This window comes from Anser cygnoides, chromosome 1 (genome assembly GCF_040182565.1).
Source record: "Anser cygnoides isolate HZ-2024a breed goose chromosome 1, Taihu_goose_T2T_genome, whole genome shotgun sequence".
In the NCBI taxonomy this organism is placed as follows: Eukaryota; Metazoa; Chordata; class Aves; order Anseriformes; family Anatidae; genus Anser; species Anser cygnoides.
The window spans coordinates 92,442,631-92,455,879 of record NC_089873.1 but is presented as its reverse complement, the minus strand read 5'-3'; the positions used below and the strand labels follow the sequence as shown (position 1 = coordinate 92,455,879).

The window sequence follows — 13,249 nt, the reverse complement described above, 5'->3', positions numbered from 1 at the left end:
TGTACCTGTCTGCACCTTGGGGTGCCTTAATTTCTTAGAAGAACTGGCCCCATGCTCCTTCTATTTTCAGTCTTGTGGTTAATGGTCTCTTGGAGCAACACCTGCCCTAGAGGCTTCATACTGTGCCTGCAAAGCTCAGTGTCGGTTTCTGCCGGTGTTTCCTTTAAGGAGCAGGCTTTCCATTTGTATCCTGCAGACTTCATAGATCAACTTAACTTTGAAAGTTTTATTATGTGGGATATAAGCCCAGTAGTTGATAAATACTCCAAGTAGAACCACAAGTGTTCCTGCCGTGTGTTAGCATTTCACTTCACCGAGAGGAAAATGAATTCTGACCGCTCGTAAATAAGCTGCATCCTTTCTGGTTACTGTGTTTAATAGGGGGGCTGTGCTCTGTTAACTCTTACAGGGCTTCTGCCCTGTTCGGGGGCTGGAAGCTTTCAGCTGGCATGGAGAATATGCAGTGAAACAATCACTGTTCTTGTGTAGCTTGAGTCCGCTTGGTGTGCTTCTGTTCCCATGATGCTGGAGGAAGCACATCTTTTTACTTGGTGATGAAAGGAGCTTGCATTTAAATACAGCACCTTTTCTGACCTTAGGTCTGAAGTGGCACCCATCCCAGCACATATTGCATCCTTCCCCAGGCTTTCACAAAGCAGAAATGATGCATCAGACCGATCCACAAACATATCCTGTGCTTTTTTTGTGTTACCTGGAATTTCAGGACATGACCCCGCAGGGCAGTCCTGAAGGCACTGGCATGCCGCTCTGCGTGGGAATGAAGGTAGTGCCTTTACCTTCCAGGATAAGAATATAACTTTTTTTTTTTTTTAAAGGGACTTCAGAGGCTTCCTTAGGCTGCTGTGTTATATTGGTTTACTGTACAGTTGGTTGAACGGAGGAAAAGAGTAAGCTCCTCTATTGCCTTTGGCTGTTTCTTGTTACCGTGTAGCTCATTTAAGTTATCTTCTCATGACCTGCCAAGCAGAATCCATCACTTCGTTTTAGGCCTCGGTGTAATTGTCATGAAAATCAATACTGAAAGTCTTTCGGAGATTTGGATCAGGCCCCTATATGCATTTTATAAAACTGCTTCTTGGTGGTTGTTTAACTTTTTATATACATTTTCTTTCATTTTATCTTGCTTGTTGAATTTCTGAAAGGAGCCGATGAGTTGTCCTGCCTGAATTGGCTCCCTCCTCTTTGGAGAGTGCAGTTAACGTTAACTTTTTGGCTCTGCAGAGGAAAAAATCCATTAATACACCACGTCACTTGAATTTCTCTTGTTGGAAACTGATTAAAAGCTTATCGCTGCCTCGTCTGGCAAATGGCATGCATTATGGCTCTCATTTGATGGGCAGCCTGTTGGATTGTCAAATTAATCCGCAGAATAATTCAATTATTCAGAGCAGCAACACCGATACGAAGGGCTTACGTACTTCATCGCTAGAGGTTCTGTGCTTTTAACTCAGCAGGCTGGAAACATGATTCATGAGTGGGCTGGTGCTTTAACAATGGAAGGCAAAGATCGCTCTTTGTGTGTTTCCTTTCCGCCTCTTCCCTTATCCCCTCCCCTCCCCTCCCCTCTGTGAGGCTATTTTTGTGGTCTGCATTCACTGGCGAAATGAACTCCCAAACCAAACTGAGGAGAAGGGAAAAGGGGCGAGATGAGAGTGTCACAGTCCTTCATTCGCAGATTTAATCCCCTTGCCCTCTCCAGAAAATACTGGGTGTATGTGGGTCAGCAGTCCCTGCAGATTTTTATTATTTATGGCCATTTCTATAAATACAGGACTTCCCACAGCAGGTTCACACGGCGCCGTGCTGCTTGTAAAGTGAATTGTTTGTATCCTTGCTACAGTCGGGGGGAAGAAAGTGCCGGCTGACAGATTAAGATGGAAGTGAAAGTAGGAGAGATGTGCATGTAACGAAGATCCTGCCACAAGGCATGGCATTTATTGATCTGGGAGAGCACAGCAGTGACTCTGTTAGAGGGACAGGGTTCTCAGAGTGCTCCTCTGTGTTTGATACCCAAGGGATTTTTTGTTTTCCTCCCTCTGTGTGTTCCTATGGCATGCATGTGCATGAAACATAGGGGATTTTCCGTGGCAACATTGAGACCGAGGACAGCTGGGCAGGTGGGAGCACACGTGATTGCAGAAGAAACTCTCTGCAGCTGCCGTGCCATGTAGTTCAGGACAAAACTGCTCTCTCGCTCACTTGCCGCCAGCGAGACCCACCTAATAATGACTTAGGAGGTGCTGAGCTCCTTCTCCTTGCGGTGAGCTCTGGTGCTGACTTGGCAGCCTGCCTCCCACACCAGTGAGCGCTCCAAGTGCCTATCAGTTGTTAGACAAACATTTGCAGCTGGAATGCTCGGCATGACCCTCTCATTCGTCCCTTCTCTACCTTGCATAGCAACAAGTTTGAAATACTGAAATGCATTCTTTTTATTGCTGTTAATGGTCAAAGATCTTTTTTTTTTTTCTTTTTTTTTTTTTTTTTTGCCTAGGCAGCAAGGTACTTGGGAAACATCACCGCCACGTTTTGAAAGTAGATGCTCCAAGTGCCTTTATTCCAACCGAACTGTGTAGGATCCAGATCCTTTTTCCCCCTCTGTGTAGTCTAGCTTAGATTGTTTTGCTGCCTCATACCAAGAGTAGAGCAAACAACGAAGATATGTGCTCAAGGCCAAAGAAAATTTTCAGTGGTCCCAGTTCATTTTATTGCAGCCGTGCAGCATGGTTTTGGAAGGAAAGCTCGGGTGATGTATCAGAAGCTACTGAAAAAGAGAAAAGTAGGTAGCGGCGTATTTTCAGAGGGATGTGCCTGGTCTGGGAAAGAGCATAACTCAAATATTCTAAAATATTGAAGTGTTACAGAACAAGTGCAAAGTAAGGGGCATTATGCTGCATTTATTGCCAAATGAATGTTTTCATTTCATCCAAACTAGAAAGCAAAGACTACCTGAGAAAGAGTTCAGATGGCTGTCTTCCCTGTTTCCCAAGCAGTGAGCATGTAAATGCTGGGGAGCAGTTTGCAGGATCACAACTTCAGCCTGATATGTGTAGTAAACCCTCAGGAGAGAAAAGAGAAACCTACCTTTTTTTTTTTTTTTTTAAGTACAACTCAGCTTTACTTATTTGAATATTTCTTCTTGTTAGATTGTGTTGGTGGTCAGACTCTTAAGCACATGACTAAACTGTTAAAAAATAATCAAGACATTTAAGGATTATTTACTGTATTAAATCCTCTTATAAAAAGTGCACCCTGTTGCCCTGTAGATAGTATAATGTTACAACTGGTAATTTTCCTTTTCTTTTCCAGTACAAGGATGCATTTATGAAGGCAAATCCAGGGTACAAGTGGTGCCCCACAACAAACAAACCTGTGAAAACACAGACTTCCACTGTTACAAACAGGAAGAAACTGTGGGCCTTCCCTTCAGACTCTGCAAAAGATTTGCCAAGCCCGAGGAAAGTGACAAAAAGTGAAGAAATGCCACAGCTCAACTTCGGGATGGCAGGTGAGATTTCAGTCTTGTGAAGTTTCTCACAAGTTGCATCCTTGCTTTGTTTGAGGATGAGAGGTTGAGATTGGTCTGCAAGACCTGCAAATACATTTCATGTCCCCAAATTAAGTTGCCTAGACTATATTTAAGCCTCTGCATAACAATTTTGTACCATTTTCTATACTACATATTTGCTGTTTTAGAATCAAGTCCAGATATGTGGCAGCTTCTAAGATGTGGCCATTTAGATTTGATTTGTTTTTAGCTCAGGCTTATTTACTGTTGGAACTAGAGATTCTAATTTCCTAGTCATAGAAGGATAGTGCTGATAGTATGTTTTTTTTCTTTCTTTCTTTCTTTCATGGAGGCTAGTACTGTGTTTAATAACTTGCTGTTTACCAGCATAATTTATTGGTGTCTGAAGTTGGAGGTGTTAATAATTCTTGTGGATGAATGTACCTGTGAAACTAAGGCTTTTTATATTTAAAGCAAGAAAAGTGTAATTCAGTTTTACTTAAAATTTGCCTTTTCCCATCATATCATGGGGGGAGGAGTACATAATCTTTTTAAATAATAATAATAAAAAACTTTAATCGGTGTAGGTGGAGAACCTGAACTGGTGAAAGGCAGATAATCTCTTGCTGATATCCACAAGTAGCAGAACTGTTGCAATCATGACCTTGAAATACAGAGATATTAATGTTCTTAAATACTGGCAGCTTAAGAACCTAAGAGTCAAGGTGGAAAATAATTCCACGCACGTACACCTTTTTTTGGCTTTTTAAGGTTTCTAATTTTATTAAAGTTGATGTATTTCAAACTTCGTTGTATTCTGCCTAGTTTATGACAATCGTGTGACAGGATTTTTCTGCTTAGAGATATCTTGATCTAGAGAGTGGAAAATAGTTTTATGGAACAAGTGAAAAAAGGATAAAAAGGGATAAACAGGCTTTTACACTTTTTTTGCCAGTTTCATAATGGTATGAAAATTCCTGTAATGGAATTCCTCCTGGCTACAAAGGAACTGTGAAATGTAATTCAAAATACTTTTTCATGCAACATAGTAGTGATATGTGGGAGACCAGTTCTAAAACCCACAAGCCTCTTCATCCCTTTCTGGTTTGGCTATCAGGGGAGTAATGCTTATGCTTTATGCTCCTTAAAAAATTACTGACTTAACAGGAAGAACAAGCAGTAGGTCTTGGTCTTGCCTGGCTGCCGTCCCCCACTTCTCCTGCTAGGCTGTCCAGCTGTAAAGCTCCTGTTAAGAGAGATCTTTAATCAACAACTGTCAGAGCAGAAGACTTAGGAATTGATTAGAAATTAATCTAATCCATTGTTTTACCTGCGGATCCATTCACTTCTGAAGAAGGCTCTGTTTTGTGCTAAACTGATTTTATTTTATTTTTTTAACTGCAGACTGAATCCATGAGTATAGTAACTCATAGGGGTCTTGCTCCAGTCCTCATGCCAGTGAAGTCTGGCTATTTCACAAGTGTAACAGCACCCATAAAATAATGGGAGCTCCTGACAGAGATGTTAGCAGCATCTAAATCACAACAGGTTTGTCGTACCAAATGGATTACGATGTTGTCAGTCATATACCAGTTCATGACCAGTTCATATTTTTTGGGTTCTTCTCCCCTCTGCTTCATGTGATAGCTTAATTCAAATCTGACTGTTCTGCCCAGCACAACCTCTTTTAAAATCCAGGATGTGTACTGGCTGATGAACTAAAATGTAGGTGAACAACCATAGAAACACCTTTATCTTTGAAATGCTGCTGTCTTGCATCTTCAAGGCAGATAGCATCATTAGGACAAGGATTATATGGCAATCCACAGTTGTTCCAGAAACCTGTTTTACTTGTTGGTAGCTGTAAATCCTTTTTGATTTATTTTTACATTTCACATTTCATTTTGGAAAACATTATATATTAAGCATAAAATCTTCCTTTCCTTTTTAAGTCCTCCCCCATCCCAGGCCATTTCTCCTATTTTTGGCATTCCAACAGCAACCATCCTGCTTCTTCTATGCTTCTTGTGTTGACCTGTTGTTGTCTGAAGAGCCTGAGGTGTGGCACCATCACTGGGCTCCTGACCTGCAGCATTGCTAGCGGTGTCCTTGCTCATCCAGCCTGCAAGCTGTAGTTGAGGATGTTTTTCGTGCCCCCCTTGTGATCTGTTCTAGGGCATCAGGCAAAGAACAGCTGTTCTCAGGTGAATGTGTTTATTGCAGCATCTACTGTCACAACTACAGAGCCAACTGGGCAACAGCTTTCCTGTGGAAAAGCTCAGGATTTCTGATACTTCTGTAGTGCTGTGTCAGAAGAGGACATTCCCTAGAATAGCCAGTGTCCTGATAGAGATGCAAAATTTGTTCTGTAGAAAGCAACGTAGTTCTGAACCCAGGTGAAAGTTAACTGAAACTGCTGCTTGCTAGCTTTTTTTCTTCCTCCATTCTTCCTTTCCTCAGATTGAAAACTTGTCATGTTGAACAAGCCAGCCTGCTGAGTTTCTAACCATGCTAGTACTAACAACGTATGTCGTTCCCAAATAGTGAGATGGTGCAAGGTTAATCACTGCTGAAAGCTGTTGAGAAAGCCACCAATCACCTCCCATTCTATAAGTCAGATGTGTGTGCTGTTTTCTCATTCCTGTTGATTTAACTGTAGAGGACTATAAAATAGCACTTAATCCTTATTTTTTCATACCAGTAAGTTCTTAGTGCCATAAGAGAAACATTATTGCGCTGAGAAGGTTCTATAAGCATGTGGCAGTGTTTGTGTATATACATTTTGTCTTCCCTTATATAAGCTTATTTTGTAATTTGAAACCATAGTGGAAAGATTTTTAAGTGCTAGCTCTCTGCTACAGCTGCAGCATAAGTATTCAACTTGCTCAAGCACAAAATTAACTTTCCACTGAGCTGTCATTTTTTTTCATCCTTTTAATTTTTATTTTTAAATAAACAGTGTAAGTATTTGCTTACTTGGAGGAGGAAAAAAAAGGTAAAGTAAAAGCCTATTCTTGTCATTTTGTTATAAGCTGTTTATTTGAAAGGCAGAAAACTGAGACCATTCAGCCAAGAAAATATTTAGAAGTGAGGGAAGAACTTTAGAGCCATAAGCTAGGTGTTCTCCAGTTGGCGAAAACTGAGGAGGAGGAAGACCTAAGGCAATGAAAGTGAATCTCAAGAGAGGAGCTGTGAGCCATCGGTGTGATGTGGGCAGAAGAAAGTGCTGTGCTGCAGTGTGTCAGGCAGAGTATTTTCAAGAGCTGTAGAGAAGAATTAATAGTGTTCAAGAGAGTACAGGTGAGAGCTCATCTGACGTGGTTACCCTGCTGACCACTCATGTGCAAGAAAGATGAACTCCACCTGGTGTAACTGGAGAGGAGAGCTGTAGGGATCACAGTGACTGTGGGAGATGAACACGTGATGAAGTCAGGACATCTTGATTTGTTTAAGCTAGTAAAGCAAGTGGAGGAAGCACAGGGTGACTGGCTCCTGTAGATACAGCAGATGGAAATTTAGAGAAAAGTTATTTAAATTTTACGATATGGACACCAAGAAAAAAAGTGTACCTTTACCTAGCCCTCAGTAAACGTAGGCTGAAAACTGAAAGAAAACTTGTAATAGTTAGAGGACTTGGGTTCTGCGTTGGTATTCCAATGTGAATAAAGAAATAAAAAGCAGCCAGCCAGCCCCTAACTGTTTAATGTGGAGCTCAGTAAATTTGTGGTGTACCTGGAGATCTCTTCCAGTCTCTCCTTCAAAATTACTGACTCTTCAGTCAGTGTCTTTTGAGATGCATGTTTAGTTTTCAGTTTTTAATTGCTCTGATTTCCTCTTGTTTAAGGGACAGAACTGTTGCTTGATCAAGTATATTGATGGTAACAGGTGCTATATTGACAGGATTTCTTCACTTATGAATTGTGCTTAAGCGTTTGCTGACCCTTCCCATTTCAGTCTCCGTTTCTTCAGCCACTCCTTGCTACTAGACTCTGCGCTTCTGATCGTGCCTTGTCTCTGCAGAAACTTAATATATTCTATTCCTTTTTTTATTTCTATTTTGAAGTAAAATGCTTAAAAACAAAACAACAAAAACAATTCTATCTGTTCATTACATTAAAGGAAAAAAAGTAATTTCAGTTGAACATCATGGGGTTTGAAGCAAGTACTATCTAGGCTATAGTGACCACTCTTCTATCCTTGGGATAGTGGATGAGCTTGGGTTTATTCACACTGTTTTCCTATGCAATCTATCTTTTTTTTTTTTAACTGCTATTTTAAGAGTATTAAACTTTTTTCCTGTGAATGTCAGTATGAGATGCTGTCCAAGGGAGGAGCTTTGGCAGCATCTGTAGTATTGAATTAAACAGTACCAGTGAGTGTTCCTGTGAACTGGAGCTTGATTGTCTGTAGTGCAAAACCGCTGGGAGGTTTGCAGGTATGGTAACGCGTCAATTGATTCTCTCCAAAAAACACCTAGGCTTGGCTCTTGAGTTGTAATGGGCCACAGAAATTCCCAGTGGGCATTTTGGATGCAGCTATTGTGTTAGAGGCAATTTAACCAAGCAGACGAGGGTAATTGTGCCAGTTAGCCGCCGTTCCAAAGAATGGCCCCAAGCACGTGTAATTTATCGTTGGAGAAATTGTTTTTTGTGTAGTTTAGCAAAAGGAAATTGGAAGACGTGAGTGCACACTTACTAAGACCTGTGGAGGTTAATTACCAAAAGATAACTTGGTGTTTTCAGGAATACAGCAAAGATAATGCTTTTTTTTTTTCTTTCTCTCATACTGTGGCTGTTGTGCGAGACATTTGGACCACAGGCTGTTTTCCTCTCTCTGTGTATCTCTTTGTTAAATTGAGATCCTGCATTACTTCCAAGGCACTCCCCCCAAATCAGACAACTTGTCTTCATAATGATGAAGAGCAACCACTGTTTTGAGTGGCAAAGCCACTCCGTGAGTAATGGAGTGGCAGTGTTGATAGCTTTTACTTTTTGCTGCCATTTTTTTTCAGAACTTGTGAGGTGCTTGGAACCTGGAGGCTAGAAACTGTCAGAACCAAGCACTCAAAGAAAGAACATTTATATCTCCATTTTGCTTTCCTCAATTAAATGTTGTAGTGGTGGAGCAACAAGTAGGCAGTCACCAGCTTGGCTGGCTGGTGCCTGTGCTGTTCTGGCGTGGAGGATTGAGCACTTCATGCTTCAGTGCTGTCAGGCTGGCACTTTTCACCACTAAATGCAGCTCTCTGTTAAAGCTGAATTTTGCTTCAGAGCTTGATCGTGTCATTTTGTTCCATCCCTTTTCTCGTTCAGTGGCTAAGGAAGAAAACTGCTCTCTTGGTAGGAGCATCCACTGAGTTATAAACAAGTGGGATATTAGTGTGTCTTTGTGTGTATCTGTGTACGAGATGTATGAGATCATTACGCTTGCCTGTTTTAAAGATAGCCCGCTCCGTAGTGCATATAACCTTTGGCGGTAAAATTGTAAATCCACGCAATGAGGTGTTAAGCACACAAATCCAATTAAATCCTTCAAACAGCTTTGAGAGCCTCTCCCAGAGGGTACAGAAATGGTTATTTGTGATTCTCTTGAACTGCCTTTTATGGCAGCTCGCTCAGAGTGTCTGTGACAAGTAGTCTTCTGGGGGTTTAACACTGCAAATGGCAGGCTCCTTAAACAAGCAAATGAATAAACTTCAGACTTGCTTTTACTCTTTTAACAGATCCTACACAAATGGGAGGCCTAAGTATGCTGCTTTTAGCCGGGGAGCATGCCCTGACTGCACAAGAGGTAAGGAACTCTCTTCTCTCCCTTACTACAAGCCGTCAGTTTAAAAAAAACTCTGAAAAGGACTATCTGTCAAGTGGGAAGTGGAATTTAAGACACATTTTAAGTAACCTCAGGTGGAACTGAAGTGTGAGCCTGGTGATGTGAGTCTTGCACTACAACCGTGACCATAGACATCAGGCCTGGGTTTGATACCACTTCTGTATCAACTCCACAGACTGATGAATATGTGATCAAACCAGGCAGGTCTGCCCAGTGAGAGGATGTTGTCGCAGATGGAAGGGTTGAGATACAGTGACTGTTAACAAACAGGCGGTGTGCAAGCTCTTTTGAGCAAGGGATTCATACGCTTACGTGCTTGTGTAACGCCTCATACAACTGCGGCCTTGCCGCTAATAGCAAAATAAATACTGAATAATTTCCGTACAGTCAGTGTAATTATATATGCATTCTGAAACCATGCAAGTGCTAACAAGTAATCAAAGTATTGCAGTCTATTCCTATTGACTAAGTCTTTATGTCTGAAAAGAAGTTTGTCGTTCAATTGCCATCACAAACGTTTTATTTTACAAAAGCCTACAGTAAGTGTGTTTCTGTGTATCTTCAAGAGCGCAGGGACCTCCAGTCTTTCTTCAGACTGATTGTTATTCATGACCTACTTTATGGGCCAGTTTTGAAAATTGTTCATAAGGTGGCTTGTATGTTGGGTAAAATAGGTAGTCATTCTCCTTTTGATTCAGATGATTGGATATGGAGCAAATATTTCTTAGGCTTGTGTTGTCCCAAGTGCAGTAAAGTTCCTAAAAACTACTTAGGCCTGAATAACTGAGCAGCGCTTCTCACTTGCCATCCTTGGGATAGCGGACAGAGGAGTCATAAGATGCTCACTTTTACATGCCTGGACAGCCTATGGTTGAATTTGCATGCTTATGCTTGAACAGTTTCACCCTCAAAACAGCATTTGGGAGGTTAGCAGAACATACTGGGATGTGGTATGACAGGCTAAATAAGAAAAGCTCAAGAATTCATTGAGGAATTGGTATGATTCTTCCCTCTAAAATGGGGAGACTTTACTTGGGTTGTATTGACGTGGGGGAGAAATTGGTGAACAAAAGTAACTGTTAAGTATCCTCCGTGAAAAGGTTCAGGAGTTGCTTAACTCTGGAAAACAGAGATACTGATTTTATATGGATATGAGGCTATAAATTATATGCCATGTATCTAAAACTCCGGCATTGCTACTAAAAAAAAAAAAATAGAGATGGTATGTCATTTTAAAAAGAATCGTCTAAGTGATATCCCGTAGTCTTCATTGCTATTGAAGTGTGTGTGTAGAAGAATCGCATGCATATATGTGGTTCTTAAATTGGGGGACTGCCCGAGTTAGGATTGCCTATCTACATTTAGTTTGACTGCTTGTATATGTACGATTATGCAGACTTGGGTGGCCTTGTAAGCAAACATCTTAAAATACTATTAGCATCTTAAAAGTTGTTGATACAAAGGAGGGGAGCACTGACACAGTTTGTTCAGAACCTCAGAAATGATGAGGAAAAGGATCCTTACGTAACAGCTCTGCTAATCCCGAGTAAATTTATTCAACGCCCACTGCTTTTCTGTTAAGCGTGTGCTAAATGGATATATAGGGGCTTTTCAAATCAGGTGGTTAAACTTAGCGTTGTCAGCGCTCCAGACAGCAGGTAACAAAGCGAACATGCACCAGCAGGAAAAGGGGAAAGAGGCACGGTAGTGATGCTTACAAAAGTGCTTTAGTCACCATCTTTCTGTGCTGGTTATGTTCCTATTTTTGTAATTTTTTTCGATAGACCAGAAGGCTTTTCATCTGATAACAGAATTCAGTGTTGATGTGTGATTGATTTCCAAACAGTGTCTTGAGCTCTTAAACAGGCAAGAAAAGTTAAAAACCTTAGCAACAGTAGATAAAGGATACGGATAAGCGAAGGCTTTTCACCTGATATTTGGGTCCTTCCATCCGTTATGCAGAATTGTGAGCACGTTTTGTCAAACACCTGAACAAAAATGTTTAACAGGACTGTTCTTGTAACTCTCGTTGCACGAGACAAAACCTCATCCTGCCACTTTTCTGCTAATTAAACAACTGCAATAAACCTGAAACTCCTCGAGGAATGCTCCTTGCGTTCAAGCTCCCTCCCTGTCACCCCCCCCCCCCAAGGCCGTGAGGACAGTTGCTTGCCTTAGAGCAGCACCTAGTGGTCTCTGTGCTTACTTCCCAGAAAGCCCTGAATTTGTAGCACAGTCCAAAACGTGGCTCTTCTGCCAGTTCCACCGTGCTGCTGCCCTGCATATCAGGACCAGATACAGGTCTTGGATCACTCAGTGAGGAAGGAGAACATGTGAGCCAGGTGCTGCCCTGTGTCTCTTTTGTTCATTTCAGAGCAGGCTATGGTAAGTAACTCACAAGGGACTGTGAGGATGCAGAGGCAGCATCCTTACAGCTTCCTCCTGGCTGAGAATGAGCGGTTGTCTGGCCTGCGGTGCCAGGCTGCCCGGGGCCCGCACGCAGTGGTGTTGCCTGGGGTGTAAATCAGAAACAAAGATTGTTTCAGTGCAGCTGAGGATAAGCCAGTAGGAGGAGAGAGGAGAAGAAACGATGCAATGTTGAGGACTTTATTACAGCAGGAAATGAGAATCATGCAATGGCACTATTTGTACAACCGTTCCCTTCAGTAATTATTGTATCTCTTTGGTCAGGTTCAGCCTGGCAGAGATTAGAAGCCCCAGAGATTGTTAATTTCTCCCAAGTTGGGAGTGTGGGCACAACAGCTCTTGTGTTGCAGAGGCAGAGCCACAGCAGATTCCCGAAGCAAAATGCGCTTGTGCACTTGCCACACACGAGCATCTTGGGGCAACCAGTGGCAGGAGCAGCAGTACAAGCTGCATGTACTGTAGGCCTGGTGATTCTGCGGCACTTCGTTCTTGCAGGCGACAGATGCAGTTGCTAGCCAAATCTCACGTGGCCATTCACCAATAAATGGTATTGGCACACTCATTCTGATAAATGAGGTAAAAAATACATTTGCATTGAAATATTTCAAATAACCTGGAATTCCATGAAAAATTGAAAATCATTAGGGGAAAAAAACCTCCATCTTGTTACCTACCTTTCGAAAATCACGTAAGGCCTCCTTCCTTTCTGCTGTTTTCTATGAGTTATGTTACGTACCATATTTTATATTAATAATGCCTCACCTCCTAGGAGTCAAACATGTAAATATTTTACACTCAAACGTGTCATTTCCTATTCAGTACAATCCCTTTATGGAAGGATGCTTGAGTAACAAACTCCTGGCTAATAAGAGCAGTATGGGAAAGGTCTTAGGAAATCAAATGAGGCTGGCTGTTGGTTTGGGGTTTTGAGCAGTCATTTCTTTGTGTTTTGATTTCAGAAGTTATGATGCTTTATTGTACTGCTTCTCATAAGCACCCCTAAACAGATGTTTATGTTTATTATTTGAGCAGTTTAAGGCTTGTGGCACCCTTAACTACTTATTTTCATGCTGTGAAGTGATTAGCGATTATTTTTGTCACTAGGCAACCCTTAGTGGTTTCAAAAACTTCCTTTTTAGCTTCTAAGTAATTAATTTTCTTCAGAATGGAAGTGTAAATTAAAGAGGTAGTAGATAGCATCATGAATACAAGGTATCTGTGTATGCAGCCCAAAATCATCAACGTAGTATTTGTTATGGAAGACTCTTCTGCAGTTTGGAATTAAAAAACAACTATCCCTGGTATTTTCCTACTCTTTCTAATTAGGCAGTTGTGAAATACATTAAAATGGGTGCTAAGCTGTGTTTTCACCTTTTATTTTGATTCAACCAGGATTCAACCAGTCCAGGAATCTGAAACATTGCATTGTCCATCTTAAACACAGCATGTTACTGCTGCCTGGTATTT

At 41.4% G+C, this 13,249-nt stretch overlaps 1 protein-coding gene across 24 annotated transcripts in view; it reads left to right on the top strand.

Annotated features, from left to right (window-relative positions):
* BBX (BBX high mobility group box domain containing) overlaps positions 1–13,249 on the top strand; it is a 138,077-nt gene that overhangs the window by 80,118 nt on the left and 44,710 nt on the right. For 23 of the 24 annotated variants that reach the window (XM_013185897.3, XM_067002565.1, XM_048057439.2 and 20 more), the window contains 2 exons: positions 3,328–3,526; positions 9,249–9,316. In XM_013185897.3, coding sequence (XP_013041351.3) covers positions 3,328–3,526; positions 9,249–9,316 — 267 coding nt within the window. Of the gene's footprint in view, positions 1–2,655; positions 2,798–3,327; positions 3,527–9,248; positions 9,317–13,249 lie in introns of those variants that run through there. The other variant, XM_013186001.3, reaches the window with a different exon arrangement.